This window comes from Pithys albifrons, chromosome 17 (assembly GCF_047495875.1).
Source record: "Pithys albifrons albifrons isolate INPA30051 chromosome 17, PitAlb_v1, whole genome shotgun sequence".
NCBI classification, from domain to species: domain Eukaryota; kingdom Metazoa; phylum Chordata; class Aves; order Passeriformes; family Thamnophilidae; genus Pithys; species Pithys albifrons.
In genome coordinates this window covers 9,347,514-9,365,628 of record NC_092474.1, presented here as the reverse complement: position 1 = coordinate 9,365,628, position 18,115 = coordinate 9,347,514, and the positions used below count along the sequence as shown (strand labels likewise).

Below are 18,115 nucleotides of genomic sequence, written 5' to 3'. Positions count from 1 at the left end.
CCTTTCTCTGTAGGGAATTCCAACTTTTCAGTATAATCCTAACTAGAGTCAAAACCTGGGAAGCTGCCTAGGACATTTTTATACTTTTTAAATTTTTGTTTACAACCAGGTGTTCTATGCTTTTATGCTACAATTTGAAGTTCTCAAATAAAACACTGAAATTCCAATAAGGACCACTTTGACCCAATTTTACACACTCCCCCTTTCCCTGTTAATACCAGTTACTTACTATACTGAGCAACAAACTTCCCTCGGGGGTATTCCCATCGGATGTATAGATACCTCTGCTCTCACATGGCTTCTGCTCCCCTTCAGCCACTGCCCAGGCCATGTGTCAGCTGCCGACCTGCAGGCAGGGAGCAAGCACTTCTGTGGGATTTCTGGAGCATCCACCACCTCTGGCCCCCCAGGAGCTGTTGCTGTAATCAGGTCAGCAGCACCCGGGAGATGCTTTTTCCAAACCTAAAGTTTAACGTGGCAGTGGAAAACTGTGCCTGCCAAGAGCCACCTGGAGCTGGTGTAGCAGCAAGTGTGAGCTTGGAGCTGTGAGCCTGAGGGCTCTGGGAGCACTGCATGGCCAGGGACATGTGCTTGGGGATCCTCTGGAGTGCTCACAAGCAGCAGGACACACTGCCTGAAGATTTAGGCCAAAACCCACTTTGCCAACTTACAGGTGCTGCCAAATACTGTCATGATCTGAGTGCCCATGGGGACCCAAAGCGTGACAACACACTCCAGCACAAAGCATGAACATTCAAGTCCCCAGCTCTGCTCCTCCCATGGGGTGCTGTGAGGACAGGCTGTTCCGAGCCTGGCTTACTGCAGCACAGCCTCATAGGCCAACCTTAGGCTGATCCAGGGCATTCCTTATCCACCCCAAACCCAGAACACCCATGGACTGGGCATTACACCATACAAGATGATGCATAAATAAATATTTATGTCTACACCATGAGAACAGCACACAAGCTGCTTGTCCCTGCTTTTTGTTGCAAGGAAAGGCAGGCCTTGTTTCCCTCGTGCTGCATCCCTTAGCAACCCCCAGCTCTGAGCAGAGGTGGGTCTGGAGCACATGAATGTGCCAGACAAGCCACACACCCACCAGCATCCAGGAGCAAACAGGCAGTGCATGGCCCAGTAGCAAAAAGCAAAGGGTGAGAAGTGCCCATTTCCCCAGGCTGTGCCAAGTGCTATAAGACCAATATTTTGGGATTGCCAGTGCCACAGGAAGGTGTGAGGCAGAGCTGCCCTGTGCCACAGGCCACACCTGCCCCCAGGCATAGGCTGGGACACCAGGGGCTGTGTCTAAGGGGAGCTGGGGTCAGCCAGGGCCCCCAGAACAAGGGGTGAGTGTGCAGTGTGCTGGTCAAATCACACAAAGCACCTCTGCCCAGGGTGTGTGGGAGCTGGCATGTCCCAGGCATTCCGTTTCCTACTGGGAATGAGCATTTCTCTAACCAGCAAGCACAGAGCACCTGTGCTGCTGTGGCCAGGGCGGGTGGAGGGACAGAAGGGGCTCCTGGGGAGGGTGGCCTGGCCTGACCCTGAGCTGGGGTTTGTAGCCAGCTGCTGTTGGGCCAGCAGCAAGCAGTGAGCTCGGATTGAGGCATCAAATACAAGTATGAGGAAGTGGGAATTGCTTCATTTCCCACTCCCCTGAGTGAGCAAATTCATTTCCTCTATTTTTGCAGAGAAATAGCCCAATCCCCCAAAACAACAAAGTATCTCCAACCACAGCTTCCCTTCTCAGCCAAATATTCAGAGAAGTAGAAAGCAGTGGAGAGACACAGCCCTTAATGAAATGTTTTCAGGTGGGTGAAAAGCTGCAGCCCCTGCAGCATGGCAGGGTGGTTGGTTACCCCTGGCCCAGGAAAAGGCTCCTGGCCCTGAAGGTGAAGGGCTCAGTGAACCAGCTCAGGGCTCATAATAAGACTTGTCAGAACACAAATCTCCTGTGGTCTCTCATCTTCTTTCCTGCATAGAGCAAGTAGCCAAGGCCCAGGCCGTACAGGCAAGCACCCACAGGCTCTGGATGTGCTATTAGAGCCCCATGTCTCACCACATGGCCTCAGGTCCACTGAGGCTCCTGCAATTTCCAGGCAGCCTGTAACCCAGGGCAGCCAGCCCTGCCACCAGGAGAGCCCCAAGGCCACCACTGCTCACCACGAGCCACCTCTGTGGGGTCAGGAGAGCTCCGGGTGCTATTCTGACTGAGAGAGGAAGTGTGCTGGGACCTTGCACACAGGGAAATGCAGATATTATCCCACAACAGCAAAAGAAAAATAATCTGCTGAAAATCAGGAGAGAAAAAGAAAAAAAATCACAAGTCATCAAGAACCAAGATGGCTTTTCACATCGGATTTGGCCCTCTAAGGCACATTATCTGCTACTGCTACAGCAGCAAAATATCTGGCAACAAAAAATTTACTGATTCCCTAATTACAGATAGCAGGGGCTGAACTGCAGCAGGAAGCAGAGACCAGACTATACAGCAGGCGTTACAGGAACAGCCGATCTGAAGAGCACTACAGCCCCTTCAAGAGATCCAGTTTTTCAGCATTCAACTGAGAATAAATTACATTTCCAGAAACCATGTGAAGGCCCTTCAGTGTGGCAGAATCAAGATTGTGATTTCAGTACAGCTGCCTAGGTTAATACACTTGAGGGTGAACACAAAACCAACATCATTCACAGGATATTTAATGCAATCTGCTTTTAGGCATGAATTGTACAACACAGAACTAACCACTCTGAGATCATATTCTCCTTTCTATTATTCCAGCTACACCTTGGTATGAGCACAACCAGTTGGAAATGCCATGGTAGAACCATCACACCCCACTCCTGACCCACATGTGCGCTCTAACACAGCCCCACAGTCCCTGTAATGCTGTCCTGTCTTCACGAGCATCCCACATTCAGAGGACAGAGCTCCCACACCCACAAATGGGAGGAACCTCACACCTACCCCTTGCTCCTGGTTCCCTCAGGGACTCAAAACTCCAGACCAGTGCCTGACCATCTGCCAGCACACCCTCACAAAGAGCTCCTGTTTCATGGAGATAAGCATTTCACTATGAAATAAATAATTAGTATTTGAAATTACCTAAGAACTTGATTGGCATTTAGCCACTTTAGTTCTTAAAGAACATCTCTGAAAGCATGGAAACTTTAGTAAATGGATTCCTTTCACATTCATTTAGGAGTACCTGAGAATAATGTTTTTCTGTAAAGAAGAAACTTAGCCTTCAGTTATTTCTGGACTAAAAAGGCAAAAACTACCAATTTCTTGAATCACTATTCCTAGAAATGTCATGTTGATCAGTTAATTTTTACAAGTTGCACTATAAAAACCAAGTCCCTTGGAAAGGTTTTTCAGAGTCAGGGACAGGAATTTTGGAAGTGGCAGGGGAAACCACACAAGAGGAAGCTCTCCACCAAGACAAACACAGCATCCAACACCCCAGACCTCAGAGAAGGCTGCAGACACTCCTCAAAGAGCTGCATAAGACTTTCCAAGGATGTTCCCTAAGTAAAGCACCTGACTGTAGCAAATGCCAACACTGCCAAGTGTCACACAGGCTGCCTTGTACTCAGGTGTGGTGCAAGAAGTGTGCACATCTGGCTACTTCTGCTTCCTCCTAAAAGGTGCACGGTGCTTCTCCAGGCTGAATCACACCACCAAAGGCCTCATCCCACACACAAAGGTCAGCACACACTGGAGTAACCACAGCTCTGAGTGCAGGTTATTTATGGTTAAAATTGCCTTCTTTTTTCCTTTTTTTCCAATTCTAAAAATCAGCCAAAAGTTTCAAAGAATGGCAGTGGAACACCAAAGAAAAGCCCCAGTGTGGCTATCAGAAGTACCACTTCTGTCCTCCAGAACAGCACTGTCATCCTGATGGATGACTCAGGACTGCCCCCAGCCCTTGTGTTGTGATCACCATCATCATCAAGGCCTTTTGAGTCACACACAGAGCAGCTATAAAAACAAATCTGATCCCCTCCCCTCTGCCAGCTGCAGAGGAGGGCGAGCCCAAAACCTGCACAAAGAAAAGCCTGAGCAGAAGCAGCAAGGCAAATCCCATTCTGCACAAGTGCAAGAAGTGGAGGAGGAAAAGGGGTCCTCTCAAGGATTGCTGGTTTTAACAAATCACAAAGTTGGTCTAACCTGTGAACTGCATCAATTTAAATACAAATTAAAAATAACTTTTACAAAATTCCGTGTCATGTCTCAGTATACACAGTTGTGTCCCCTCTTCTGCAAAGTACAAACTCAAAGAAGTTTGACAAGCTGGAACAAAGTCCAGTCCAGCCTTTTAGGAAGGTTTATCCTGCTTTAGAAATAGACATGTCTGTACAGAAATGAATTTAAATGCATGGCCATCCAAAACAGAGAAAATTATCTCCATTTTCACAGTTTCCAGCAATCAGTCTGTAGTCTGCTGAGCACAGCCAGGTCACCACCACCTTCCTGGTGGTTGGAATATTCAGACAAAATCAGACGCTTTTCTTCTTTTAGGCAGCTGCAGTAAATTGTCCGTGATCGATGTAGTATCCTGAGACACCGGTGTCTGAGACACTGTCCCAGACTGTGGGGTGCTCTGGGGTGTCTGAGGCCCAGTGGCTGGGGTCTTGTAACCAGGAGTTCCTGTGTGGGCTGGGGAAGGAGTGTAGCTGGCTCGCAGGGCTTTGTCAGTGTATTTACTTGCAGTCCTATTTACCAGTCTTTGCAAAGCTGGTGACATTGCTGGGCTCAGTCCCTTCGGAGTAAGGCTGAAATAGAATTAACAGTTTTAAAAGATTTTTACACTGAAAAATATGCCTCTATCAGGAAAAGTTCAGTATCCACTGCCCCCCCAGACCAGACCCACTGCCTGTAGAAGCCATTCTGCCTGCAGGAAAATACAGCCTGTATCTCGAGACAAGAGGCAGAGAATCGTCCTATGTCCCTCCCACACCTGAGTGGCACTACCTGACTTTTCCTCTGAGCCTGTTCTGTCCTTCCTGTGACCCAGCCAAGCAACTCTCACCACGTCTGGTCTTTGCAATGAGGCAAGACACTGATCCAGAGGCATGGCTGGGTGGCTGTGGGGCAGAACAGCAATGCTGACAACAACCTCCTGTCAGTATCAGGGACAGCCACCAGTCGCCTTCCCTCAGGAATCAAGTTTTTTAATTTCTACGAACTTTCACTCTGTACATACCTCTTCCTGCTTCCATATCCTTCCTTTCCATCATTTCTCCCTTTCTACATCTGCTGATTTAGATCTCATCAGATAATCCCCATCCCCAGTTCTGCTGTGAAAACAGAAGTCTCACCTGGCCAAGTTTTCTGTCACTTTTCGAAGTGCCTCCTGCTTCTTTGCTCGGTTTTTCGCTGCCACCTCATTGGCCATCTTCAGTCCTAACCTCTCACGGCGTCCAGGCTCCAGGATCTATAAAGATATCACCCAGTTCACTCACCAAGGCACTCAGGAGTGCTGCACAAACGAGTCAAAGCACCTTCACAGCTGGATTCCACTGCACAGAGATCTACACCAGGGAGAATTTGGGTCAGCCTGCACCTCCCTGCTGCTATAGAAAAGCCAGAGAGGACACAGAGACCTTTAATCTGCCTCAGCAAGTAACAAAAATGGTAAAACCAGTCCAGTCAAGGAAGCAGCCATTACCTCTGGCATTTCCTCCTGCTGTCTCTCCTAGATAAACAATGTCACCTGTGTCTTGCCTGGCCTGTAGCCAGCCAGCTCTCAGGCAAACACAGATATTGCTAAACAGCAGGAGAACCAGTCAAAGGTTTTGGAGTCTGACAAAACAGAGGCACATACAGCAAATTACACCTTTCTTAAACTCAAGAGCCTCAGTTCTCATTCAATGACACCAGCAGGAGACAGGCAGCATGCAGGGTTAGTTGCCATTAGCAAAGCCAGAGTGTCTTTTATACTCTCAATTGATACACCTGCCTCAGGCTGTGACAGGCAGAAGATCCAGACAGAGGGAAATCCTACAATTTCCACCCATTCATACATTAAAATCAGAGAAATTGAGTGTCTCTTTAGTTTCCTCTCAAAGCCCCTTTGTCTGGGGCCACTACCAAATAGAGAATCTCATTTTCCTGCAACAGTGTGTATTTCACCTCAGGTACCTCCACCAAGTGTCTTTCACGTGGATCCATGCCCACCTCCACCCTCCAAGCACAAACTAAATTATTAGTCTCAAGGACTGGGAACACCACCCAGGGATGTGTCACATTCCACAACAACGTTAATCTATCACCTACTCACTTGCCTTTCCCTTCCTAGTCCTTCCCCTCAAAACAAAAATGGGAAGCTGACTTCCTGACATGAAATACCTTGAAGGCTGGTCCAGGTGTTCTGTCCACATACGGCGTTTCTGACCCCTCCAGACGCAAAGGGGTGCTTTCGATTTCACCCCACGTCATAAAGGGAGACTCGTTTACACCTACAAACAAATTGAAAAAGTGATGTCCATGCAAGACACTTGACTGTTCATTCACCACAAAAAAGAACACAGAAGCAAATTAGGAAATACAGCGAATTCATCAACACACCATTTTCTCCACTGCAGAGGAAATCACGGCCAAGGTGAAGAGTAACACGTGGTTTCCATTAAAAGCCAAACTTAAACTCCCAGGATTGCCCACAACTGTGTCACCCTCTCGGTTACAAGAGCCAAGCACCCTCCTTTCCATGTGTTTTTTTCCATTTGGTGAGTTTTTGCTTAGTGACACTTTCATCTTCCCCTCTGTGGTACTTGTCTTACCCTCTGCCACTTTATGAAAACTCCTTCAACACCAGGAACTCTTTAAAAGTAGGAAAACATGCAGAGGACTCAAACAGCCAAAGGTACCCTCTGCTCACCTTGGGGCCAGCCTGTACCAAGCAGTGCCTGTGCTTGGCCAACAACTGCAGAATGGATTCTAAGAGCCCAATTAAATCTCTGGCTAAGGCTAGAAAATCCCACTGTCCGGGGTTTGGAAAAGGCAGTGGATACACGAGGTGTGCTGCAAACGCCACCTAGAGGCTTCCCGCAGGGAATGTCCCGGTGTTTAGTTTTGGGCATAATGACAAAAAAAACCCCAGAAACAGCAGGGCTGGTGAAGAACAGGTATAAACTCAGATACCCGACATTTCAGCTGGAAGAAAAATAATCAGTTTGTTCTGACGAAAGAATCCTGCAGCTACTACATCTGAACGAAAGGAATTTAATATACAAGTGCATCCAGACAAAAGAACTTAGAAAGACTTGGATGAAAACAGTGGGTTAGACTGAGAATAAAATGAGACATCCCACATTCCCCAGAGCCAGGCTGAACCAGGACTGAGTCAGGTCACACTGACACGAATGCTTCTCATTTTGAACAAGCACCTGAACTCGTTGGAAAGTTAATGTTTCTTAAATGTTGGAATTCTTGTCTTTAAGCTCTACAAAGGCATTGCCCAGGGATAAAACAAGCTGCTGCAGCACCACAGCTACCAAGGAAGGCTCACAGTACTCCAGATGATTCCTGAGCAATGGCATGGCAGCTTGTGCAGAGTCTCTAAGTACAGAGTGACTTCTACCAGTGTACTGAACTAGGATTTAAGCCCTGCATTGAGCTGCCATCCACGGCACACAAAATGTCACCAGCTCATGAGATACCTTCTTGTCTAACCCCATATATGACCCCCTGGTGTTGAACAAACACAGCACCAAAATAAGTGCAGTAGCAGACCTCTTAAAACAGAGAAATAAGAAAACTCTCTTACCTGGGGCAGGGGAGGGGGTAGCCACAAATCCATATCCATTTACTTTTGGAGAATCTTGGGGTATCAGTTCTTTTCCATCTGGTCCCACTTTGCCCTGTTTGTACTGAAATAAAAAAGACAAAGCCATTCAAGTAGAGAAAGGTGTGAGCATCCAGCGCGCGCACACACACACAGCTCTCCTGGTGAAGGAACCACACCAGAGGGCAGAGCCTAACCAGGTTTTAGTCAGAAGAAGTAAGATTATCCAACCTGAGCATTGAGGGCTGCAGCTTGTTGGAGCTGTGATTTGCTCACAGCTTGACTAAAAGGGTCCTTCACAAAGCGGGTGTTTCGATGGACAACTTCCCTGGGCTTCTTAAATACATCACTCTCATCAGGTACACCTTGAAAAGCAAAATGCCTTTTAGGAAAGGGCTCGGGTAACACCAGGCAGTTGCTCTAAAGCTCCTGATCAACATGGCACCTGCCACACATTCCTACACAACACAGAGCACATCAGCAATTGCAGTGTGCATCTCTCACAATTTAAAACAAAATTTGCACTAGATATTTGCTTTGTACCACCTCAAATTGAATTATGTTTATTTAAGGAAAAAAGTCAACAAGACTCTCTTTTCTCTACTTCACTGGTTCACAGAAATTATCAATGGTACATTTATAGCCAAAAAAGAAAACTGCATTTACAAAAATATGTACTTTTCTATAGCAACAAACAGACCAACAAGTCCACACTTTGAGAAGAGGCAAAGAATTAATAAAGATGACAACAAAGTGCTCATAAAGAAGACAGACCAAACTGGAAAGAGCTTTGGCTCCTGAAAACAAGTGCTTCTATTATACAGGTAATGAGCTTCTCAATGACAACTAGAACATGATCAAACGTTGGAATCAGAGGTAAAAGACCAAAAGAGTAAGAAAGAAAAGGAAAAAAAGAAAAATAATTACTTTCTTAAAACATATCTGAGCTTCACAGAAGGAAAAAACCTGTAAGAGCTGCTCAGTCATGTGTAGAAATGCTGTAAGCACTGGAGTCAACCCACCCAGAACCAAAGCCTTTCCCAGGAGACACACACACCTCACCTGTTGGATAATACATGAGGGTGTTTCGAGCTGTGTATTCCCAGGTATCCAGCCCCGCTTTCACATTCTCCAGAGCTTGCTGCTCTGCTGAAGGAAGTGCCAGGTTTTCATTTTGTCGCTGAAAGAGCAATGGAAAAAAAATTAAAACGGTATAAAACAATCAGGTCAGAAACAGCCTCCTGTAATCTTTTATTCAGGCAGACACAATTTGGAGAGGTCAATCACAAGCTCAGCCACCTGCACACTTTGCATCAGGCATGGCACAAGCAATTGGCATTTGACAAACCATCCTGTTCCCAGGTGAGCTTCCAAACAACCACTCCCCATGAAGCACACTCTGCAAGCAAATGCAAGCTCAGACCAGAGTGCTGGCTGACAGGAAGAAACAACTTCAGCACAAGACCAGCTCCAGTAGCTTCCTCTTGACCTGACACAACCCCTGTGCTTTACAGAAGCTCTCCTGCTGCCTGCCTTTTAATTCTGAGAAAGCATTGGAGCAAAGATGCATAATGAGCCACAGAGGGCATTTTTAATGTAACAGACTCTGAGGGTTTACATTAGCTGGAATAAAAAAGTAACACTCATTCACAACAAGAGCAGCAAACACTCATGTGTCAGTGCCAAGCTTTATTAAAGGCACTGCAGCTCCACATCCATCACTGACACATCTGGTGCTCACTGCTGATGGTTGAGCACTGACAAGGCAGCCCCAGAACAGCTCCTGGGCCTCCCACAGAGGGAGCTGAGGGGGACAGCACAGCCAGCCAGGCTCCTATAGACTGTGCCTGGGCAGCTGAACAGGCTATTACTGACAACAGAAACCTGAAATGAGACACAGTCCAACTGCAAATAACAAAGGGCTGATGGACAGACACCAGGAACTGTTCTCAGCTGCTCTCTGTGGTGTTGCTGCTTATGGAAGAGAGTGCCAAGGGCAATAGCTGCACTCAGTGCAATACTTTGCAGTCTCAAAGCTTTAAGAGACAAATCCTCAGCAACTAAAGTCAACACTTCTTACACATGGGGAAAAAACAGGACTGCATAAAGAAGCAACGAGCAGTCACAGGACACAGGAAACTGAGACTCAGCTCTGATTTAGTCATGACCAACTTCTGCACCCAACACTCAAAATCAAGATCTTCCTACTCTTGTTCAATAATGAGTAATTTAATAGTGTAATGCAATAGCCCCATGTTCAGAGCCAATAATTCTCATCAGTGTTTATTACAGTAAGATTTGGAAACAGAAGGCAAGATAATATTCAGTTTATGAAGCAAGAAAGAAATGGAGAGAAATGGCATTTCCCTGCTGTGTCCCTCTGGAGGGGCAGGGGCAGAGCTGGGCAGGGCCCTACCCGTGTGTACTCCTCCTCCGCACGGTACAGCCACGCGTGCTTGACCTTCTCCTTCTCCTTGGCCACCTCCATGATCTGCTCAAAGGAAGCATTATCTTCACTCGTGTGCTTTGCCAAGAAGCTGTCCAGGCTGGGAAGGGCATCTTTATCATCTTTTTCTGCTTCTCCTAACAAGAGGAGGGAAGAAGCCTGAGAAAGGTTAATGCCTTCTTTTCTGTGAGAGCCCTACACATAACTCCTGATCCTCCTGGCAGCCAGGCTTCCATGGACACACTGGCAACTCACATGAAACTTGGGGAAAGAAATATATTCACTCAGAGTGGTACAGTAATAAATCCTTTTTGGAACACATCCAAACAACTTTCACATAAAACCTTTTATGGCACCTACAGCTATTTGCTTTGAAGGTGAAACACAAAAGTGGCCAGCTGCTAGCAGAGATTTGTAACATGCTCTATGGATGGTTCTACCCCTGCAGTCTTTGCTTATTCACAGAATTTATTTCAGGTGACACAAGAAAAATTTACTGCCTTTGAAAAGACCAACTGAGCTATGAATTTATACAGCCATAAAGAGAATTCACACAACACATGATGTAAAACATTACATCAAGTCCAACTTCAGAGGGTTCATTTTCACCTACCAGAAGTTTAAAGGCAAACTGTTTAAACACCTGCCAAGTACCCAAACCATTACAAAAGACAGGGCTCACAAAAATATTTTCCTGCTGCTGAAGAATTCAGCCAGAGAAACAATATTCTCTTACCTTCCTCTGCAGATTTGATGCCGCCTTTGGATTTATTTCCCAGTGGAAGGCCACCTGGATGCACTTCTGGGGTTTCAAACGTGGCTGGGGTAACATCTGTCACACAAAAAAAAAAGGTTCACTTGGTTACCAGAGCACAGAACAGGACATTTGCTGCAAGGGTCATGTGCCAGACAAGTCACAGAAGGCACACCAAGAGAACAACAATGTAATTAAAAAGTTGCAGAAAAACTCCAAAATATTCTATTCTGTCTAGATTTTGGCCTCATCTAAGACATGATTTTTCTCCAGCTGGGAGAAATTCCCAGGAGAGCCACAGCCCAATATCTGCCACCCTACCCCCTGCTTTTGCCAACAGAAGCACCAGCAGAACAACCTTAACTCAGGCCAGGGCCAGCACCTGCACTGGGGAGGAAGGGAAACCACCTGGTGACAAGTGCCCTTTGTCACAAGAAAGCCACTTACCCAAACCCACTGAGAGAGCTCAGCCAAGGGCTGGGCTTTAACACAAAAACCTCAAAGTGAAATATAAAAAGCATAAAATTATACTTTGGTTTCATACTTTTATTTTGTAAATTAGGAGTATAAAAATGTAAAAACCTGAAAGGAAACACACAACAGGGCATTGGAAGTCTGCTGTGGAAACTTCTGATGATCACCAGCTTCCAAACCTTCTGTCCTTAATACATGGAAATCTTACACAGCAAGCACCTCTAAAGCTACAATAATTGGAATTTCTGATAGCATTAACACTGAGCAGGTAACATTCCCCAGGAGCAGGAACTTGACAAAACATGCCCAGAAGGAACGGTTATTCAAAAGCTGCTTTTTCCAAAACCTTTCTCCCAACAAGGAGTTATTAGACACCATCAAAGAGAAATCCAGCATCAGCCACCAGGCCCTGGCTGCTGCCCAGCCTGGCACAGAGACTCTTAAGCAATGTCAGCCTTGAACCTGTGAGATAAGCACTGTCTGTCCGAGGTTAAAGCAGCGCAACCAACTCAGGCATGAACTCCTGATGCCCCAGAGAGCCAGTTCTTACAGGGTGCAGGTGTGTCCCTCGACGATTTGCTCAAGGAGGAGCCAAACTTGATGGCAATTTGCCTCATTTTCTCCAAGTCGCCGTTTTCCTCAGCCTCCAGATACTCCTTCTGTGCTCGCAGCTTCTCCACGTCCGGAAAGAAGTCCCGCTGAATGATCTTTTCTAAGCTCTGCAAACAGAAACAGCTGCTAAGCCACACCGAGTCACCCGGGAGTGCCGGCTCGGCTCGGGGCCGGTGCGCAGGGCCGCGGGCAGAACCGCGGGCAGGGCGCCGGGCAGGGTCGCGGGCAGGGTCGCGGGCAGGGCCCCGGGCAGGGTCGCGGGCAGGGTCGCGGGCAGGGCGCCGGGCAGGGCGCCGGGCAGGGCGCCGGGCAGGGCGCCGGGCAGGGTCGCGGGCAGGGCCCCGGGCAGGGTCGCGGGCAAGGCCCGGGGCAGGGCCGCGGGCAGGGCGCCGGGCAGGGTCGCGGGCAGGGCCCCGGGCAGGACGGGCGGCCGCGGGCCCCGGGTCGGAGCGCTCGCAGCTGTCGCGGGGCCGTCGGGAGCACGGGGGACGGCCAGGGCGCTGCCTCGCCCCGCAGCCGCGGTTCCAGCGGGCAGTGGGCGCGGGCGGACAGAGCCGGGCACACCCCGGGCAGGCCCCGCGGCGCTGGCGACGCTCTGCCCGGCACCGGCGAAGCGGCGCCTCCCGGGACCGCCGCCTCACCTCGATGTAGGCCTCCTCATCCAGGATCTTCTTCGCCTGCCGCGGCGGCGTCGCCTCCTTGCGCACCACGGCGGCGGGGCCCGAGGCGGCAGCGGGCAGCAGGGCGGCGGGGGAGGCCACGGGCACCGGCACCGCCGCCGCCTCCATCGCGTCGGGCTCGGCGGCCGCCACTGCCTCTTCCTCCTCCGCCAGCGCTCCGCGTCGTGACGTCACGGCTGCGCGCCGCGGGGAGCGGGAGCGTCTGAGCTCGCCGCCCCGCCCCGGAGAGGCGCGGAGCGAGCGCGCCCCCTGCTGGAGTGGAGGACCCGCGGGAAGGAGCCTCGTCGGACCGGGAGGAGGGATGGGAAATGGGATGGGGAGGGATGGGAGACGGGATGGGAGCGGGATGGAGAGGCATGGGAGCGGGATGGGAGATAGGATTGGGAGAGGGGTGGGAGCGGGATGGGAGCGGGATGGGAGCGAGATGGAGAAGCATGGGAGCCGAGATGGGAGCGGGGTGGAAGTGGGATGGGAGGTAGCATAGGAGCTGGGATGGGAGCCGGGATGGGAACGAGATGGGAGCTGGAAGGGTCCCCCCAGCAGCCCCACGCCGCATGACCCCCTCAGAAACACCCCGGGCTCCCCCTGCTCGGGGCTATGCAAGGTATCCCTGGGCAGCGGTGTCGGGACAGTTTTATTGATCTCGGTGCTTTACAGGACACGGAACCTGCCAGGAACGGGACACGCTCGCTGTGGCAGGACCCGGCTGGCAGCGCAGTGAGCTGAGCGCTGGCTGTTCACAGCCGAGGGATCATCCCTGCCGTGGGGAGGAACCGTGTTAAACCTTTATTACGAACAAATCACCCTTTCAGCAAGTGCCACCCCAAAAGCAACTCCAGATGCCACTGAGGTGCTGCAAATAGGAAACATTCATTTGCAGGATATTTTGCAGGTTACAGCAGTAAAACGAACACAAGTACTATGTGTACAGACCACGTACAAGAAGGGAGTCCCCCCTTCTCTGGAAGCACACACATTTAACACTGGCACAGCTCTGTCCCCTGCACATCACGCCTGCTGAGTAATTTGCCAGGTGATCCAGGTTTGGAGGAGGGATATGAAAGTGCGGTGTCTGTTTTGACCTCTCCTCCTCCTCCCCTGTGAGTCACAGGGATTCCCTTTTGCTTCATTAGTCCCCCTCGGGTTGCCCCGCTGCAGAGCCTGTCAGCCTCGGGCGGTGGATGCTCGTGGGGATGCCGTGCTGAGCTGACAGCGCTAACAGCGCTCCTCGGGGGGCTGCCTGGGGCCCTGGAGCAGCTCTGAGGCGCTCGCCCTCTTCTGGTGCCGCCACTTCGCCCGGCGATTTTTAAACCAAACCTAGAAAGGGCAAAATAAAAGGGCTTTTATATTTCCTGTGGTGATGGGAGGAGGTGAGGCAGTTATGCTGCTGGACTGTGCCCTGTGAGCTGGGGGAGACTGTAGTACATTTCCTGATATAAAAGTTTGATACCAAATTTAATCAGTCCCTGCACTGCAGCCCTGCTCAGACACATATAAGGGGCACAAGGGAGCTGGGACTCCACCATGGCAAATTCAGAAGTCACACAGACCACGTAAGTAAGGAATATACATATGGGTGCAGGGGATAGGCAGAGCTCAGCACGTCTGTGTGTTAATAAAGGTGGTTCTGGGAGAGATGGATCATGTGGGGCCATGGGACTGGACACCAGAACAAATCAGCCCAGCAGAGCTGGTTATATTCTCCCACTGCTTGCCATCCCTAAGCTCTGTCTTGGCAAGTACACAAGGATAGATTTTAAAATGAGGCCCTGGGTCTGCGGCTCCCGAAAGAGACAGCGCAATACCCTGGTCTGTGTTCCTGGGACCGCAGGGAGCAGCACTCCACTGAGTGACAGGAGCTCACCTCCACCCTCTCCTCCTTCAGGTGGATGCGGTTGGCCAGGTGCTCACGGGTGACCACGTCCGGGTACTGGTTCTGGTGGAAAAGTGTCTCCAGGGCCTGCAGCTGCTCCTCGGTGAAGATGGTGCGGTGCCGGCGCGTGCGGCGCTGGATCTGCTGCAGAGTCTGCAGCGGGCTCGAGTGCTCCTGGTGGCTCCTACACACCCTGACTGCCGAGTGGAAGAGCTGCATGGGCCAGGGGAGCCGGGCACCTGCAAGGGGAGGGACAGCGGCGGTGTTGGTGTGAGGGGCTGGAACTCCCGTCCTGCTCAGGGCAGCTCGGGCATAGGTTGGACCCCTGCATATTGTGGTCACCTGGAGTGGTTGACAGGCTGCGTGGTTCCCACAGAAGCGAGAGAAGAGCTTAGGGCATCACTCCAGAAGGGTGCAGATGAGAAACACTGCTTGGGTTTTCCTTGTTCACTTACCAATTGCACTATGGGCAGCTCCAGAAAATAGCTGGAAACTCACAGACTGGCAAGGAGCTATGTTTTGGTCCTAACGTGGGGGATTTCTGAACTTTCAGGATGCTCTTGAACTGCATTTTTAAGGGTTTGCTGCTGCTCTTTTTTCCCCTAGATGCACCAATTTTGCAAGATGTAGCCAAAACTCTTTCTGAATGGATAAGTGAAGTTCCCCAGAGCTGGTGTCAGAAAGCACAGGCACAGGTTTGCACCTGGGCTGCGTGACTGTGGGGCCCCACAGAGAACTTCCACCCCTAGGAACATCAGCCTATCAAGAGTTTCACACGAAGTAATATCCAGTAATAAACAGCACCTGCTGCTTTTCAAATCCTGATAACATTGCAGGTGAAAGTGCCCACTCTTGGGAGATGTGCTGAGAACAGATCTCAGCTCACTGGAGCTGGCCCAGAGACCACTGTGGGCAGATGCCAGAGTGTCACTCAACCCCCAGGTTTTCCCCCACACCCAGCACTGGTACCAGCCCCTCTGTGAGCCCCAGGCCATGAATCAAACCCAAACACTCACCCAGCCAACTCGAGTTGTCCTGCAGGGGCTGGGTACTCGTGTGAGAACAGCAGCAGCAGCTGCAGCCTGCCCCTTCCAGCTCTTCCTCTTCCTCCTCCTCCTCGTCCTCCTGCAAGGAGCTGGCTGGGATGGTCTCCAGCTCACACAGCCCCTTGGGTGCACAGTCCAAGATGCTCCATAGGCACAGCGGGACAAAGACCTGGGGGCTCTTCTCCACAGGGCTGGAGAGGATGTCCTCGATGCTGAACGGGCATGGCTTCTTCAGGCCTCTCCTGCTGGCATCGGTGTCCGACGCTGGCTCCAAAGTCATCCCGTGCCAGCAGCAGCAGCTGAGGAAATGGGCAGCCTGGGCTCAGGGGGTTTGCTCTCTGTGCACTGCCTCTGTAATGGGGTCTTGCCAGGAAAAGGGCAGCTTTATGTGGATTTTAAAATGAACTGTCAAAACCATCCAGAACTGCTGCTTTGTCTTGGCATTTCAAGTGACTGTCATTCTCACAGCTGAGTTTTTATTTCATACACACCCGTGTTCTTCCTTCTTCTGACCCAGCTGCTTTATGACTGAAGCCACCCTAAATATATATATATGTAGAGAGATATAATCCCTTTGGAAAGAAAAACGTAAACGCCCCCGTGGATAAAATAAATTCTAACTAATCTTGGCAGCTTTGTGAAGGGTTAGTGTGGATCTAAGATTTAGCTAATCCCACAAAAATGACTGGAGAAGGAAATCTGATTTCTCCATCTCGGGTGTAGATTTGAGGTGGTTATGATCTCCATTGTGCTGCAGCCTCCGATCCAAGGAAGGGGGAGGATAGCTGTTCCCAGCCCGGAAATGGACCAGAGGATTAACTCCTTAAAAGAAGCAAATTATCCTTTTCTCTGGCCAAATGAAAGCTTTCCCATCAAAAGAAAGCTGTCATATCATACAATATGAGAGAGGAGAGAGTTCAGCTTAATAAAAAATCATTTTTAATGACAGCACAGCCTTTGGCTGCACCAGAACTCTCTGTGAAAGTTGATTTATTTTCTGCTGAAAGCAGAGAAATTGTATTTTCCCTCCTTCCCTTTTCCCCCACCTCTGCTGCCTTAATCACTCTGATAATGCAGATGGTTTGCATGTATCCAACATATTCTTTGTGAGGATTCAAAGACTTTAATAAATTAGATTACTGGCAGCTCACAGCAGCTCTGCACCGTAGCTTGGTGGCATGTAACCACCGCCTGCACTGCTGAGCTGTGAGGGGAGGGCTGGTGCTGCTGCCTCCATGTGCTCTCGGGTAGGCAGTGAGGTCCTGTGGGTCAGCAAGCCCAGAGCAGCCAGGACAGCTGTCTGGGACAGCCAGGCTTCCCCAAAGGCACTTCAATTCCCAGCTTCTGTCCAGCCAGAGAAACTGGGCCGAGGCTACAGCCAGGAGCAGTGACTCAGGATGGGAGGGGACGTCTGGCTACAACCCTTCCAAGGGCAAACAGCAAGGCCTGGCAGATACAGTCCACAGAAGGAGAGAGAACATCGTGTATCTTCGGTTTCTAATTGAAACAAGTAGCTGGGAATAAAGTAAAGAAGATGTGGTTGAGCTCAGGTTACTTGGGAAAGTTTAAACCCAAGTTCTCTTGCCCATGGTGCAGTTTAAAGCAAGGCCTCAGGAGCTCGCATGGGGAAAGCTCTCCCACTCGGTATTTCTTTGCAGGGGAGAGAAGTTACCAGTTTCATTTATGGCACAGCAAGGAGACAAACAGGTGGGTGCTGTGAAACCACCACACATCAAAGGTCCTCACCTTGAACAGCCCAGCAATGCCTCTGGCATCGTGCAGAGCTGACAGCCAGTCCCCAGGACAGCCCCCTCTCAGTCCCCCTTCTTTTCTCCTTGTCCCTGCTTGCTGCCAGCCCTTCCTCACCTCAGAGGTATCCCAGTGCTAGGAAGAGATGCCCTGTAACTATCCTACCTGTGACTCACTTAAAACCAAATCGTTATTTTTAATTCCATCCCTGTATTTGCCTCTCCTTCAGCTGCTCTGATGATATAAAATGGATCATAACTATGCTCCACGAATCTTTGCATGTTTGATGTAGGTTTGAGAGAGAGATGCCTTTGTAACTGCCCAGTCTGTTCACTGTTGCCCTGCCAAGGTGGCAGTGCTCCCAAGAGGGAGTCAGGGATCATTGCAAACTGCTCCCAGATTTTATGCACATACTCAAACACTGGCACAGAATGGGGATGTGGGGCCAGGTGCTGCTCCCCACACTGTGCTGGTCCAGAGAGAGTGTAGGCCTGGTGAGCTGGGATGTGTCATGGGCAGGTGGAGGATCTGACTATTTCTGCTCTTGGCTGTAATAATCATATGCCTGAAGCAGATTAATTCTCCTTCCCCATTCTTAACAAAGGACCCCTTTCCCTGGGCTCCCCAGCCCAGCCCTGCCTTGCCACAGCACATGCACTTAGCCTATTAGGATCTCCGCTGATTGCTTTCTTTC

General features: G+C 50.0%; 2 protein-coding genes across 2 annotated transcripts; both read right to left on the bottom strand.

The window, feature by feature from the left end:
* Window positions 1-3,734: 3,734 nt before the first annotated feature.
* On the bottom strand, window positions 3,735-12,917 carry ESS2 (ess-2 splicing factor homolog). The gene is made up of 10 exons (XM_071572310.1): window positions 12,715-12,917; window positions 12,012-12,180; window positions 10,970-11,065; window positions 10,204-10,370; window positions 8,850-8,967; window positions 8,019-8,152; window positions 7,770-7,872; window positions 6,353-6,462; window positions 5,323-5,438; window positions 3,735-4,776 (listed from the first exon to the last, which is right to left on the bottom strand). The coding sequence occupies exons 1-10, from the start codon at window positions 12,859-12,861 to the stop codon at window positions 4,491-4,493; spliced, it is 1,446 nt and encodes a 481-aa protein (XP_071428411.1). The 5' UTR covers window positions 12,862-12,917; the 3' UTR covers window positions 3,735-4,490.
* A 1,051-nt stretch (window positions 12,918-13,968) lies between these two features.
* Window positions 13,969-15,964, bottom strand: GSC2 (goosecoid homeobox 2). Its single transcript, XM_071572305.1, has 3 exons — window positions 15,643-15,964; window positions 14,618-14,865; window positions 13,969-14,070 (listed from the first exon to the last, which is right to left on the bottom strand). The coding sequence occupies exons 1-3, from the start codon at window positions 15,950-15,952 to the stop codon at window positions 13,969-13,971; spliced, it is 660 nt and encodes a 219-aa protein (XP_071428406.1). The 5' UTR covers window positions 15,953-15,964.
* Between the last annotated feature and the right edge of the window lie 2,151 nt (window positions 15,965-18,115).

Coding starts and splice junctions, on each gene's coding strand:
- ESS2 (XM_071572310.1), bottom strand. CDS start 12,861: ATGGAGGCGGCGGCGGTGCCGGTGCCCGTGGCCTCCCCCGCCGCCCTG. Junction 5,439..6,352: donor CACCTGGACCAGCCTTCAAG/GTATTTCATGTC, acceptor ATATCTTTATAG/ATCCTGGAGCCTGGACGCCG. Junction 4,777..5,322: donor GTGACAGAAAACTTGGCCAG/GTGAGACTTCTG, acceptor ATTCTATTTCAG/CCTTACTCCGAAGGGACTGA.
- GSC2 (XM_071572305.1), bottom strand. CDS start 15,952: ATGACTTTGGAGCCAGCGTCGGACACCGATGCCAGCAGGAGAGGCCTG. Junction 14,866..15,642: donor GGACAACTCGAGTTGGCTGG/GTGAGTGTTTGG, acceptor CTCCCCTTGCAG/GTGCCCGGCTCCCCTGGCCC. Junction 14,071..14,617: donor TGAAGGAGGAGAGGGTGGAG/GTGAGCTCCTGT, acceptor TGCCCTTTCTAG/GTTTGGTTTAAAAATCGCCG.